The sequence below is a fragment of the Canis lupus genome, chromosome 1 (assembly GCF_011100685.1).
Source record: "Canis lupus familiaris isolate Mischka breed German Shepherd chromosome 1, alternate assembly UU_Cfam_GSD_1.0, whole genome shotgun sequence".
Taxonomy (NCBI): domain Eukaryota; kingdom Metazoa; phylum Chordata; class Mammalia; order Carnivora; family Canidae; genus Canis; species Canis lupus.
In genome coordinates this window covers 95,709,929-95,725,251 of record NC_049222.1, presented here as the reverse complement: position 1 = coordinate 95,725,251, position 15,323 = coordinate 95,709,929, and the positions used below count along the sequence as shown (strand labels likewise).

The 15,323-nt window shown below is 43.7% G+C and overlaps 1 protein-coding gene across 3 annotated transcripts in view; it reads right to left on the bottom strand.

The window, feature by feature from the left end:
* SPTLC1 (serine palmitoyltransferase long chain base subunit 1) overlaps positions 1-14,785 on the bottom strand; it is a 65,040-nt gene extending 50,255 nt beyond the window's left edge. For 2 of the 3 annotated variants that reach the window (XM_038527292.1, XM_038527291.1), the window contains exons 1-5: positions 14,649-14,785; positions 11,934-12,041; positions 9,907-10,001; positions 677-770; positions 13-85 (exon numbers count right to left, since the gene is read on the bottom strand). In XM_038527292.1, the coding sequence (XP_038383220.1) occupies positions 13-85; positions 677-770; positions 9,907-10,001; positions 11,934-12,041; positions 14,649-14,705 (427 nt within the window). In that variant the 5' untranslated portion in view covers positions 14,706-14,785. Of the gene's footprint in view, positions 1-12; positions 86-676; positions 771-5,132; positions 5,265-9,906; positions 10,002-11,933; positions 12,042-14,648 lie in introns of those variants that run through there. The other variant, XM_038527293.1, reaches the window with a different exon arrangement.
* Between the last annotated feature and the right edge of the window lie 538 nt (positions 14,786-15,323).

The following is a 15,323-nucleotide window of genomic DNA, read 5'->3' as shown; positions in this document are numbered from 1 at the left end:
GCAGAAACATACCAAACGTGCCATAAAATCCTCTAGGCCCACAAGTCCCCACGCCATACTTCTTTAGAGATGCCAAAGCTGCTGCCTTTGTGGAAGAAAAACCAGGTTTCAATAATATGTCTTTCAGGGTTCAAAACTGACATTTCCAATTCTGTAAGCCACAACTTCCCCCCACCCCTGACTACTTTCCTTCCTTTCTTAGAACTGTGGCAATTTTAACAATAGGATATGAAGAGCAGACACATGTAAAGATTTAAGGGACAGAACTTAGAACATGGAAAAGTTGTATTAGTTTGATTATCAAAATGTGGTTAACTCAAGGCCTTTATAAATTTTGTTTTTTTTTTCCTTTTTTTTTTTGTGTGTGTGTGTGTGTGGCATTTTTGGGCATGTCTTTCCTCAGAACGGTTCATTGGCTCACAATACTCATAGGACATGGAGCAATGTGCACATGTCTGACGATTACCTGGGTCTGGCTCACATGTTCTCTGGACGTTACCACCACTAACCCACATCACTATTGCCCACCCTTTGTCAAAACCCAAGTCACAGCTATGCCAACAAAGAGTAATGGCAAATGCCAGCGGAGAGAGCCTTTTCTGATGATCTGCATGTATCTTATCTCATGCCCAATCTCCTAAGTAGTCATGCTGTCTTCAGCATAGGTGCTACTTACCTTGACCCGAGGGTTATCCAGCAATCCAAGAAAATTAAATGAGGCAAAATTTACACATTTTTTTCCATTCACCACAATGTTGTGGCTGGGAGGGCTGGGGAAAGAGAGGAGAGTGGTATATTCGCATAGACATTCACATTATAGGGCACACGCTATCACATCACCCTGGTGGCACACAAGACAGAAGTGCTATCACTACCCTATTTGTATACCAGTCTCCTAGCTCTTTACCTTAATTAATTATTTTAAAGATTTATTTCCATAGAGAGAAGTGTGAGTGCATGTGCTTGAATAGGAAGAGGAGCAGAGGGAGAGAGAATCTTAAGCAGACTCAGAACTGAGCACTGAGCCCACCATGGGGGTTGATATCATGACCTCAAAACCATGACCTGAGCTGAAATCAAGAGTCAGCCTGCCTAACTGACTGAGCCGCCCAGGTGCCCCTCTTTTTCTTATTTTTAAAATGTAAAATCAGAAAGTGGTGCATTAAAAATCAGCCATTAATTCTATTCTTATTAGGCTACCTTGCAATACTTAAAAAAAAAAAAAAAAAGTGAGCTGTAATTCCAACACAGATCATGGCAAATCTTTGCTCTGATTTTAAAACTCATTAAGAAAAAAGTAGCTAAGTGAAAGAATGAAGTACCTTCGAAAAAAATCTGGAATAAGACAAACAGGAAGGAAATATACAAACATCTAGATCAAAAGCAAGAATAGGCAGAAGAAGTTATGGCTTTACAGTTAGGTAGTTTAAAGCTATGTATTAACCATAGAAAGACACTAAAAAAGTAAGCAGAATATGTTTCCAAGTTCCAAAGTTAGGGTTGGAATACTGATAAAAGAGGAATTCCTTCCCTGTCCCTTGGGGAAAAAAAGAAATAGGGTGGCCAGCAGCACAGGAGCATGGATCTCAGTTGGGCTGGGACAGGAGACGAGTTCTTGAAATGACTTAGTCCTCTGCTGACAACTGTCCCAAAAGCCATGCTTCAAAAACAGGGCCAAACTGCGGGTCAGGAGCTAGTGAGGCCAACTTAGTCATGACCAGCCTCCTATAGTGGAAGGAAGCCGTGGGAACAGAGCGATACAGAGCCCATCAGAGCGCTTGGCATAGCACACAGGGCCTGGAGTTGTGGGATGAACTTGCTTCAGGGCTACAAATGCCCTGCTGTGCACACAGGCTGCTCTGCTAGATGCACTACAGTCAGAAAAGACTGGGAAACCTTGCTCTAGTAACATTTCAACAGAATCAGTTTTCTAGGAGAGAAATAGAAGATGCTGGAGAATCAATCAGGGAAGGAAGAGAATGACCCCCAGAAGCAGGCAGACTCACACAGAAGGCAGAGGACTTAGGGAAAAGAATACAGGGTGCAGTTAGTCAGATGGACTCCACATGCATTATCGCTCCCTGAGGCTTCAGGAGCCCGGGGCAGCTCCCTGACCTCTGTGAGTCTCAGCTTCTTCATCCTTAAGTGGGGGGAATACCTACCTTTCAGGTAATTGCTATAAAAGTGCCTGGTCCATAAGAGGTGCTCTCTAAATATTCCTTCCTTCTTTTCCTTCAACGCACCTGCTCTGACTCTGAATCCACCATGCCATTTAGTTGCCTACTTCTCAAGGCTTCTTAGGCTTCCCAATATTCCTGGTGTGGAGGTGATGACACTCACAAAGAGATGCGAAAACAAAATCCCCATGGAGACAAGTCTGTACTAAAGGTTGCTGCTGGAACAGTCAAGGCCATTCTACAAAAACTAATATGCAGAGAAATCAAACCATCAAGAAAAAGTAGGCCCAAAACTCCTGACCAATTGATAAACTGCCAAGAGGCACTGTGATGTAGATACAGGGATCTTGTTTCCATTGGCACCTGGAGCAGAAGGAAACCAATTTCCAGTAAGAAATGGAAGGCTTACGTCTGTGCTCCACACAGGCTTGCAGGGATGTCACACTGGACACGCAAATGCTGGAGCATAAGACCCTGAAGGGTCTCTCACAGAAGCAAACAGAGCCAATCTAAAAAGACAACTCTAAGATCAAAGCCTCAGGGAACGAGAAGGAGGGAAAATAAACCCCATTCCAATAAAAAAACCACAACCTCACTATTAGTGACAGTCAGTATTGCAAAGTGAACTTAGAAGTAAGGGGGACAGTGCTTTCCCAGGAGACTAGTATTATAAAACCCCATTAATGATGGGTGGGGCACCAATGTGAGAACAGGCACCCAGAGTAATGAAAGACTCTAGAACTCAAGAGAACTAGTGTACATATTAATACCTGGGGAATGACAGCAGTTGCCCCACAACTACGAAATCAAACACATTTCTTTCTCTATGGAGAAAAATAAAGTTGGATAAACATGGACAAAGGTGAATTCTAGACATATTAAAAACCTAGAAAATATTATAGAAGAGATAATAGAAGAAAACATAGAAGACTGTCCTGTGGCACTATGGAGTAGAAATGATTTCTGAACAAGTTCTCCCCACACTCAAAGAGTGAGACTAAATGGATGAATTAGAGTCAAAATTAAGAATTCTGGTTAGGCGCCTGGGTGGTTCAGTTGGTTGAGTGTCCGACTCTTGATCTCAGCTGAGGTCTTGATCTCAGGGTCGTGAGTTCAGGCTCCATGTTAGGCTCCATATTGCCTGTGGAGTCTTACTCCACAAAAAAGAATTTTGCAGTGAAGACACTACAGACAAAACAGACTGGGTGATAGACATTTACTGTATGTCACTGAATCTACGATGCTGTCACTGTTTTTTATGTACCATTAAGAAAGAAAAACAGTGCTGATGAAAATGTAATGATGTTTTCTTATGTGTGCTTATGATTTCTGAGTTGACAATGAGAAGTTCTACTAGGTTTGCATAGACACAGATTTCTGTCACAATGTCTGCACATCTAAAAGGGAAACCGTAAGATAAATCTGTCAACACATCCCTAACCTCTACCCAAGGCCCCAACTGTTTTCTCCCTGCTGCTAATCCATGACACCATGGATTTCATGGTGCTCCTCCGATATGCTCCTTCCTGCTGTTCAGAGTACCTGTCTCATGCAGGAGGATGCTCCCCCATCATCCCTGATAACACCTGACAGGTTAGTGCCCCCATGCTTCAAATTGTGATACTGGAACTTTCCCACTGGACTAAACTCATCATTCCCCTCAATCGAACTGCATTTCTGAAAGTAAGCTGTGATTATCAACAGGCAGCAGAGATTTACAAAGGGACGTTCAAAGCTTGAGTTGCTGCAGCCTGTGTTCACTGGCTCGGAGTCTGGCCCTTTCTCCTGCCATACACTGACTTACCTGCCAGCAACATTCACGACTCAGTTCAAGCGCTGGCAGTAAGTTCATGGATACACAGGCAAGGACACCCTTGCTAACAACAGCTCTCAGCAACCATAAGATGCACCCCCATTTCAGAGATCTTAAAACAGGAAAAACAAGAGTGTGGGTCTTGAAATGAACATAATGGAATACTACATCAAAATCAGACCACAGATTAAAGTCTACCTGGTGTAAGAGGTTCTTGCAAATCAAAAAAGAAGCTAGGAATCCAGGAAAAAAGAGGTAAAAGATATCAGGAGGCATTGACAGAAGCTAGTAAGTATATGATATGATACTCAAAGGTTCAAATAATCAAAAAATAAAAAATAAAACAATGTGGCCAAACAGGGCTGTGGCGAATGTGGATCCCCATACAGTAACTCAGGGGAGCAGAGATGGATGGAGCTCCATGCAGAGAAGCCCTGCAGGGAAACTAGACAGGCACGTTCCAGAGAGACTCAAGCAGCTCCACAAGGGGACAGTGATCCCACCAGATCCTGTGTGGCAGTGGGGAGCACAGGCAGCTTTGGTATCCTGAGGGAAACAGCTAAGTACACCACAGAATCACGTGTAGCAGTCAGGAGGAATGAACACAAAGTATACCAGCCCTCCCACATCTTCTGTTTGCCCTGTTTTGAGATTTTTTCATTATCACTTAACACCAGCTTGCATTCTATTTATTTCACTGTTGGGTTTGTCTGTCCCAGAACTGTGATTTACTGTATGTGCTCAGCATATTCCTGGAACAGAGTAGGCACTGAAATATATGCTCAAAAAACTAAGTGTGAATAAAAAAATCAGAATGAAGTCTGGAGCACAAAATTAAAAATGTACATTCATAAACTGTTAAAATGTGGTTCCAAAAGTAGTATGAAAATTGACACCAGGAAACCGTGCTAAAGTGGACTAGGGATGCTGGCAGATGGCCTGGCCAGGGAGCAAGATGGCTCCATGTCAGTCACAGGAAGAACTGTCCGTTACAGACCCTCAGAGGAGTTAATCTCCAGTTACAGGTGGCAACAGGGAGAGAAAGACACTGCATCTCCTACCAAGGATCCACCACCCCTGCAACTCAGCTAATGAGAAACCCTCACCACCCTGAAATCTTGCTTTTTCTCCAATAAACTTACATTAAAGCAACCCATCTCAAATGTCTCCTCTTCCTCCAGAAAATAATCTTCTTCTCCCTTGTTTGTTGGACTTGCCTATGGTTTAGCTTCCTTGTCCCAAATTGTAATTTTTATTCCCAAATAAACCCATTCCTGTTGATAAAAAGAACTATTTTTAAGGTTAACAATACATGCATAATAAAAATAATAAAATGTATCATTTTAATCGTTTAGAAATATATGCCATCATGTGATGAGTGAAAGTTCAGCACAAGTATTTCCATGGGGTGGCTGAGTGGGTGCAGGTGAGGGGGAGAACAGATGAAAGGAGACAAGGGCTAATGCACCCGAGAGCAGAGTGCTGCCTGGCATGGGTGCCAACCAGCAGGGGAGACAGAGGACAGAGTCAGCACCCGTGTCCACAAGAAGGGCCCCATGGGGAGAAACTAACACAGAGTCCCTGGCAAATCTGAGAATGGGACGCACACGATCACCACCTGCAAGGGACACATGGCCCACAGCTGAGCTCCTCTATACATGTACACGTAAAGAGTGTGTGTATGTGTGTGTGTGTGTGTGTGTGTGTGTGTGTCCCATCTGCCTATCAACTGCTTCAATTGAATTCAGGCCAATACATTCAAAGACATTAAGAAGAAATGGACAATGAGTAAATGACGGTAACCAAACCCTCTCAAGACGGAGACCCGAGGGCAGCCCGGGTGGCTCAGCGGTTTAGCATCGCCTTCAGCCCAGGGCGTGATCCTGGAGTCCCGGGATCGAGTCCCATGTCGGGCTCCTTGCTTGGAGCCTGCTTCTCCCTCTGCCTGTGTCTCTGCCTCTCTCTCTCTCTCTCTGTCTCTTATGAATAAATAAAATATTAAAAAAAAAAAAAAAAGGAGACCTGAGCAGCTAGGAGGACTCACTGAAGACATTAATTCAGGACAAAAGATCTAGGCCCCAGCTTTTATGGAGCACAGGGCATGGTGGTGATGTCACAGGGCAGTTCTTTAAAGTGGGGCCTTCTGTACGCCAGTGGTCCCTACTAGTTCCCCTAAGGTGCCTGATGTACGGAAGGTGAGAACAAGCCTTCTCCCTTTCCGGTCAGTGCAGACGTTAACCTCCGTGGAGCCTGAACACGGAGCCCTGAGAGAGGTCACTGAACAATTATGAAGAAGACAGAGGGCCAACGACGATAGTCCATGTGGTCAGCATGCCTACAATACAGTTGATAAGAAAATGTTAAGACCAACTTTACCAGGCACAATCAGGGCAAAGAAGAAAGAAACAAAACTCCTCTGTCAGCACACAGGTTATTAGCAACATGAACTGGGAATGTATAAAACTAACCAAACAGCCACGGTTAAGTAGACCTTATTCCAGGAAGGTGAGAATTAATAGGAAAACCCATCAGTGACTTCTGGTAAACAAAACAGAATGAAGAGAAAAACCCGTCAGCCTTTGTTCCTTCTAATGGCACGTAAAATGCCTCCAAGGTCTAAATAGCTGATGCTACTAAGACCATGATGCAAGGAGGAGAGATGGACAAGTTGTATTTGAGAAGTCAGAGACCAGAGGGGAAGCTGCAGGTGGGCTGACCATGAGAAGCTCAGCCACAACAGCTGGAGAATGCTCCCACACTATGGGAACATCTCCCTGTGAGCATGCAGATGGTTCGGAAATCTTATAAGAAGCAGCCGTTTGCTCAGATCTCCTTCCTGCTCTGCAGAAAGACAGGAGATTTACTCTCTGGAAAGGCTTGAGCATAAACTCAAAGTCCTAAGGACAGCTGAGAGAATGGGGCCATGGTGAAAACAGCAATCAAATAAATAAATAAATAAATAAATATATATATATATATATATATATATATATAAAATGCAAATATATTCTGCATCATGAAAAATGGGGACACTGAGCTCTCCTCCTGGAAAACAAAGGAGTAAATCTTAGTAATTTTGGATGAGAGAAGGATTTTAAGATCTAATACAAAAGCACAAGCAAGAAAACAACAAAACAGATAAACTGGACTTCATTAAAATTAGAAACAATTGTGCTTCAAAGTTCACTGTCAGAGAAGTGACAAATCCATAGAATGGTGGAAAATCTTTGAATTTCATATATTTGATAAGGGACTGGTATCAAAATACATAAAGAGCGCTTGTAAGTCAATGATAAAAAAGACAACTCAATTAAAAAATGGCCAAATGGGGATCCCTGGGTGGCGCAGCGGTTTAGCGCCTGCCTTTGGCCCAGGGCGCGATCCTGGAGACCCGGGATCGAGTCCCACGTCGGGCTCCCGGTGCATGGAGCCTGCTTCTTCCTCTGCCTATGTCTCTGCCTCTCTCTCTCTCTCTCTGTGACTATCATAAATAAATAAAAATTTAAAAAAAAAAAATTAAAAAAAAATGGCCAAATGAGTTAAGTAGTTATTCTCCAAAGAGAGTAAGTGGCCAATTAGCACATGAAAAAATGCTCAACACTATTAGTCATTAGGGAAATGCAGTAGGATACCACTTCCTACTTGGACAGAATGGGACTCTGGGGTGAGGAAGGGTGGCATGGTGGACTGCAGTCTTTCTCTGAAAAACTTAACTGCTATGCATCATTTAGAAAAACCTATCAGTATAATTTGACATAGTAACTGATTAGAGCTGGGAAGTCATACCATCATCTCAATAGATACGGGAAAACATGGGATAATATTTAACATTCTGATTTTAAAAAATGAATGAAAAAGTTCCCTTAGCAAATGCAGAAGAAATAGGAAGCCTGTAACTTGGTACAGGTTATCTCCCAGAAGCCACCGGGACACTGAGGTCTCTGTCACCACTATCATCCAGCCGCACGGGAGGTGTCCTAGCCAGCGTAGGTAACACAGGAACAGAAGAAAAAGATGCTCCTCATGACAGCATGAACACACCCTGGTTCCTAGAGATGAATGTGTTAAAAGATACACAACATTCATGTCCTGGTTGTTAAGCAGGTGTACGGTGGGTGGACACTAATGAAAGGTACGTGGGATCTCTCTGTATTACTTCTTACAACCGCATGTGAACCTACTATTATGTCAATGTAAAAAGTAGGAAAAAAAAAAAAAGAAAGAAAAAGATAGGCAGTCTTTATGAAGAAAGTTACATAACTTTACTGTAGGACATGAAAGACCTACGTGATACACCATGTACCCAGTGATAAGATTCAGTACCAGAGAAACTCCAATTAATCCAAATCAGTACACTGCTAGTCACAAACCCAAACTCTTTTTCTGGTCAAATAAGATCAGTTAAACCGAAGCTCACAGTGAAAAAGAGAGCCGCAAATAGCCCAAGCCATTCTGAAGGACAAGGAGGTGAAGACTTGCTCTAGTCAAGGCCTATTCCTAAGCTGTGCTATTTATATGAAGTTCTGGCACAAGGAGAGACAAAACACTGAAAGGATAAAAATATAGCCAGAAACAGACCCGACAGAAGGGCACACAGGATACCAATAAAGGGAAATTTCTACTCAGTAGGTAAAAAAAATGGACAATTCTACCGAGAACGCTAGGATAGCTGGCCACCATACAGAAATAGGAAAATCCGACCTCTGGGGTAAGGAAGGACTTCATAACCACCGCATTAATGATGAGTAAGTCTGGGTTCAGAACATGTAAAGATTGTCTGACCAAAGAAATCCATAGAGTGAAGAAGGCAAGCCTCCCTGAGAGTAGACCAGAAGTGGAAGTATATACTCGGGAGAACGTGCTGCATCACACCATCAGACAAAGTACCGAATACTTTCATGGCATCAAGAATACGTGTTATAAGTATAAACATAGGGGAGACTGGGGGGCTCAGTTGGTTAAGCATCCTAGTCGATTTTGGTTCCAGTTGTGATCACGGGGTTGTGAGTTCAAGCCCCATGTCAGACTGTGCTGTGTGTAGAGCCTGCTTAGGATTATCTCTCTCCCTCAGCCCCCCTCACTCTTGGGCATGTTCTCTCTCTAAAATAATCTTTTTTTTTTTTTAATATGAATATAAGTGAAAGAAAGACATCCACCAACTTTGTGATAATGGCTATCCCTTGTGGGAGGTAGGAGTAAGTGGTAGATGGAAACGGGTTTCTTTATATATGTTTGGAATGTTTTATTTAAGATAGATTAGAAACAAAGAAAGCAAAATGGTAATGCCTATTAATTATGGACAAGGGGAATACATGTGTCAGATATTTCCTGTAAATTTTAAAATACTTCTTAAGCAAGTATATACAGTAAAGCAAAGATAAGCAACAGGAGAACTAAACACAAAGACAGATGAGACCCCGGAAGCAGGGAGAGAGGCAGTGCAAGGAAGGCCACGTTTTAGAATTCATACTGAGAGTCAGGTGCTGCTGTCTACAGCTAATCACTAAGATGTGTGAGCACACTATTAATATCTGGTTACAAAGGTTACCTACAACAGACCTAAAATCAGAAACAATCAAGCTAAGAAAAGGGAGGAGTGTTGCTTTTCATTTCAGGTATGTCTCACTATTTGAAATATTATTGGGAACCTGTATTATTTCACAAAAAAAAAGTTGTTTTTTTTTGTTTTGTTTTTATAAAGGAAGAAAAGGACAAACTGGATGCCCAAATTGGAGACTATAAAAATTGTCCATACAGCCTTAAAAGAGAGTTACATATTGGGCACCAAGGCAGGGAGTTTCTGATCTTCAGAGATTTCTGTCAAAAAAGAAATACTATGTAAACCTCTGCATGCTTTGGCAAGGATACCTACAGGAAACCAAAGATACAAGTCCTTCAAGAAGCAAACCAACTTACCCTGAAACGATGTTGTAGTTGAGAGCAGGATGGTCTTTTGAGATGGGAGGAACAAGAGGTTCTGGCTGCCACTCTTCAATCAGTTCTTCCTTTTCCTACAGGAGAAAAGAAATTAAAATACAGCAGGGTACTAGTCACAGGACAGTGACTTATTTTGTTCCTTTACTTCTGTTATCAACCAACCAATAAATTTCTCATCTGTCCACCTGTGACCATGAAGACAGAGGTTAGAAGCCATTCAAAACCTCTCATACTCAAGAAACTGCAGATCCATAAAACAAAAGGACACTGTATCTAGTTGCCAAAGTTAAGCTTTAAAAACACACGGTTTTGTTTTTCTTCCACGGCTTTTAGGGTAAGATGTCTGTGATTACCAAATCTTGCTAAGCCCCCAGCAGGGCTTTCAGAGGATTACTCTAAAATTATGTCTAGTCATTCTCTTTAAAAAATGTGTAGTATGGATTGATAGCTTTATTTATTTTTTTAAAAAAGATTTTATTTATTTATTCATGGGAGACAGAGAGAGAGAGAGGGAGAGACACAGGCAGAGGGAGAAGCAGGCTCCATGCAGGAAGCCCGATGTGGGACTTGATCCCGGGTCTCCAGGATCACACCCTGGGCTGAAGGCGGCGCTAAACCGCTGAGCCACCCGGGCTGCTGATTGATGGCTTTATAAATAAAAACTCAAACTACTTAAAAAGCTAAGCTAGAAATCGGCTTCATGGCCACCTGATCATTCACAAGGAGTTCTGAAACGCCAAGGGAAACAGCAGAGACCGGACCTCTGTCCTGGACGGCCCAATCTTACTGCAATGATATCAAGAGTATTCTATGGCACACTAATCCCACAAGGCAGTCAGGACAAAATGGTGGGGGAGGGAGGGATCTGTGGTCAAGGTCAGGGCATCTCTCCAAATGGAGGTTCAAATATCCACTGGCCCAGGAAAGGTTACACAAAATCATGCAATAAGACATCCCCTACTCTGCTTCAGCCAGGTTTCCAGAACGTACTGGCCCTAAGAACCCCAGGCTGCATGTCCTGCGGGGGACACTGCCTGACCATCCTCCAGTTATTGGTAATGACGAGGACAGCGGGAGCCCATCAGTGCCAGCAGGGAAGCAACTGCCGCAAGTCTGCGTTGATTCGACACCATCTTGCACTTGTTCTCCTGAGTGCTCCATCTCCATGATCTCCGAGCTGCATTCAGTGCACCCACTTTGTGAACAAAGCTGTAGAGATTTTTGTGGAAAAACCTTTTTCACAGTCACTGGTCTCTCTAAACATTCTGGCCCAAAGCTACAGGGGCTAGACAGGGAGATGATGGCAGTGACAGCAACGACAGTGCAGTCAGAACATGCTTCCCTCTTGCTCTGGGCACAGTTCCTAGGTGCTCCCACCTGAGCAAAAAGGGTAAGCTTCTCTTTTACCAGCCCCCTCATCCTTCCGGCTAATGGAACCCCATGTGGGCAGTGCCACGGGTCCTCTACACTTCCACTTCCTAAGGTTTGCCTGGCTTGGGCTGGGTCCAGAGAATGCATCACAATTCAGTTTGGGGTGAGGAGGTGAGAGGATTCTTTCCAGCTCCAAATTTCCTTTATGAAGAATACAGGGAAATCCTTCATTTTCCTCATGGTGCTCCTCATGAGCAGCTCATGTAATCCTGCACATTGGCAAGAGATCCTGGAGATCCTGTCCCTGTCCATGCTTCCCTTCTGCCATCTATCCCTAACACTGCTGATTCCCCTTGACAAAGTACAGAGCTCTGTGGCAGGGTGTTCTTCTGGGTGTCTACTTTATTGCTGGCTTCTCCAACTTTGCTTCCCTGATATTTCATTTCCCTTGATTTTTCACACTTGATTCCCTTGATTTTTTTCATTTCAAGTGTGTATTGTTTCACAAAATATTATTATTTCACTACAGAAAACATTTCAACATATATAGGTAAGCTACCACAAATACTCTTTGAAAAGATGTAGCAACTGTAATCATACACTGAGTAATAAATAAAAGAGATTTAGTTTCTTACCTTGACTGTAAGATCAGATCGTTCTTGTAATTTGTAAGTTTTAGAGAACAGGAGTCTAATTATCCAGAGAATCAGAATTCCTTCCAAAATAAGATGGTAAGCAGGAGCCTAAGAATGAGTCAAAAACCAAAAAAAGAAACAAAATAAACACTTCCAAAATCTGCACATAAAATGTAATGCACCTGTATATACTGTCTTCCATGACCTTTAACCTATTACTTCTTAAGATTAAAACTTAATCTTTAAGACTCTTTTCATTTCTACTCACTCCTTTCCCCATTTCTAACAGTTGGCAATTTCTCCTTCACATGGAAAATCTTTAATAGTAAATCTTTAACACCTCTATATGAAAGAAATTTAATTCTCAAAATAAAATCTGATGCAGAATCCCAACATGAGGAACAATGTCAACTATCAGATCCTTCAGATAATGTACATTTCTACTGGTAGGAAAGAACAGTAACCAACATTTCACAGCTCCACCAGCCTTCTAGCACCCCAATACACCATGGATGAGTTAGGAGTTATCAGAAAATCAGTTTCCACAATTCTTGGAGTTTTGCACATTTTACTATATTTTCCGAATCCCCGATAAGCCTCTTTAAAACCTTCTTGGATCCTGGATGAGAAAAAAAAAAAGCTTTATAAATGCCAAAAGGAATGGCAGGTCTTTTTCCTATAGCAGTTCCCCAAAAGTAGGCAGTTGCAGTGTGTTCCATGTCAACAGGCCTAAAGACACCTTACTAAAATTATCCATGCCAAGTCTTCTTTTCAACTGTGCATTTCCCAGATAAAGGCCGGGCTTTTATGTTTTGCACAACTAGACACTCTAGGTGTGTGTGGAAGATTCCGACCTTTGTAACTGACTAAACCACAGTTATAAAGTGATCCACTCCAACAGGCTGGCACTGGAAAGTCATTTAAAAGAGGTGTTTAGAACATAATTACAGATCATTTTCAAACACTAGACAAAAAGAAAGTGAAGATGATTCCTCATAGTTTAAAAAAACCTAGAATGTGGACAGAAGGAAAGCAGACAAATTCGAATGTAGGTAAATATCTAAGTCAATACACAAATAGTTTTCTAACTACATACATGTCACATACACACACTATTATTTCTCTTTTGGGTACAAGACCCCTCAAACTCTACACACTAACTATATCAAAACTGGAAACAAGAATGGAAATCTCGGGGATCTCTGGATGGCTCAGTGGTTTAGCGCCTGCCTTTGGCCCAGGCTGTGATCCTGGAGTCTGGGGATCGAGTCTCTCATCAGGCTCCCTGCATGGGGCCTGCTTCTCCCTCTGCCTCTCTCTCTGTGTGTCTCTCATGAATAAATAAACAATATCTTAAAAAAAAAAAAAAAAAAAAAGACTGGAAATCTCTCTTTAAGATGATTTTTAAACATACTGATCCCCCTTGAATACAATTCATTTAAGAATAAGGACTGTGGTCTAAGCATTCTTTCGGTTTTCTCAACAATTGCACTCTAATAGGCAAGCATCTGCCCAAGTCTCTAAGCATCTCGCTCCACAAAGAAATCATCCTAAGAAAAACTGAGATACTGTCTAGTGAATTAAATCAAAATCACAAACGCAGCTTCTTTCCCTGGGAATGTCACATCCAAGAGAACACCTCACTCTTGGTCAGTTAGGTAGCCTTCAAAAAGGAAACAACACAGAAAATTGGTCATTAAAAAAACAAGCAAACAAAAAAAACCCTTCAATTTCAGAGGCTCTTATCTCAGTTACCATAATTAGGTTAAGGTGGGCCATCACTCACACCACATCTGTTGTCAATTCTTTTTTCAGGAAGTCCTGATAAGTCTCGCAGTGGAAGACACCAGGGTCTCCCCTCGCCAGTAAGCAGCTATGTTCAGGTTTTACAGAATTATCAGAAGAAAATCTGAGGCTCGCTTTCAATGAAGAGGGGCTCTGTAATATAGCGCAGGAGTTTTTGCCCTGTTTGATCAGTGCACTAGCCCCCGCCTCTAGATCCGTAGCCACCCGTCACCACCTAACTGTGTAAAAATATACATCTAAACGAAATCAAATGAAAAATGTAGTCCCTCCGCTTGCACTGGACGCATTTCAAGGGCCAGCAGCCACATGTGGGTAGTGGCTACTACACTGAACGGCTCCTGCACCGGGTAGCGCGGCTCAGCCAGCCTTTCAAAAAACCCTTAATTATCCGGAATAGCCTTTAAAAAAAAAAAAAAAATCTCTAAAAAATTGTTGTTTCTTTACAGGACAGAAAAGGGGGCGCAAGTGGAAGAATGGGAAACGATTTCGTATTCCCAGTTCCTGAATCGTTCGGCTTTCGTGACCCCTCGCCCCGACAGAACCGAACTCCAGTGTACAGCGCTGTCCCCTGTCCCCCGCCCCGCAGCCCCCACGGCCTTCCCGGCTGCGATCCTCCGCTCTATTTTCTCCACCCCCACAGGTTTTCAAGCCCAGCCTCGCTCCCGGCCCCCTCCCACCTGCTCCTCTCCTGAGCGCCCCTCACCCCCCGCCCCCCTCCGCGAGCCCAAGGCGCCCCTGGGTCCCCGCTCCCGCCGGTGCCTCCCCCGCGAGGCCCTCCGGCCAGAGGAGCCGAGGGTCAGGGCGTGACCCGGCCAACCCCGCGTGGGCCGCAGACCGCCAGTCCGCCAGAGCCGCCCCACGCCTGCGGGGCTGGGTATGGTCGTGGGCCGCTCGGGCCGCCAAGCTCACCTCGTAAAGCGCCTGGACCATCTCCACCAGCACCCACTGCTCCGCGGCGGTCGCCATAGTCAGCCTCTGGCGCTTCCTTCCGGAAGGCGGGTCGCGGGCACGTCAAACAGCGCGCGGCGCAGCCCAGTGACGCAGCAGCGCTTGGGGGCGGGGCTGGAGAGACTGGGCCCCGCCCCTCGGCGCTTGCGCGCTGGAGGAACGCGGGACCCGAGGCTTCAGAGGCGTGGGGCTCACCTGGCGGCCGGGAGGGATGCGAGCCCGGAGGGGCTCCTCCGGCAGGTGTTGTGCCAGGACCCGTGCTGGGCCCTCGGGATGGAGGCATTAATAATAAATGGCCCCTGCCCTGGGCGGGGAGTGTTCTGTAATCAAAGATGTGCTCTTTACTTTTAAATGACAGAGGAACCCAGGAATGCATTATCATAAAAAATACAGAAATTATTATATATCATATATATAATAAACATATGTAACCTCTTATAGAGCACTTAGGGTGTGTCCTGCATAGACCAATGCTTGGAGAGAATTAAGCCATGCAGTACTTTGGTGTGGAACCTTCTAGAACCTTCTTTGGCACATGCAAATGTGGTGTGCACACACTTATTTACTTGGCTTGGATGTCTTAAATCTAACTGGGACCCTAGGGATAATAGTGATATACAATTTGCTTTTTTTTTC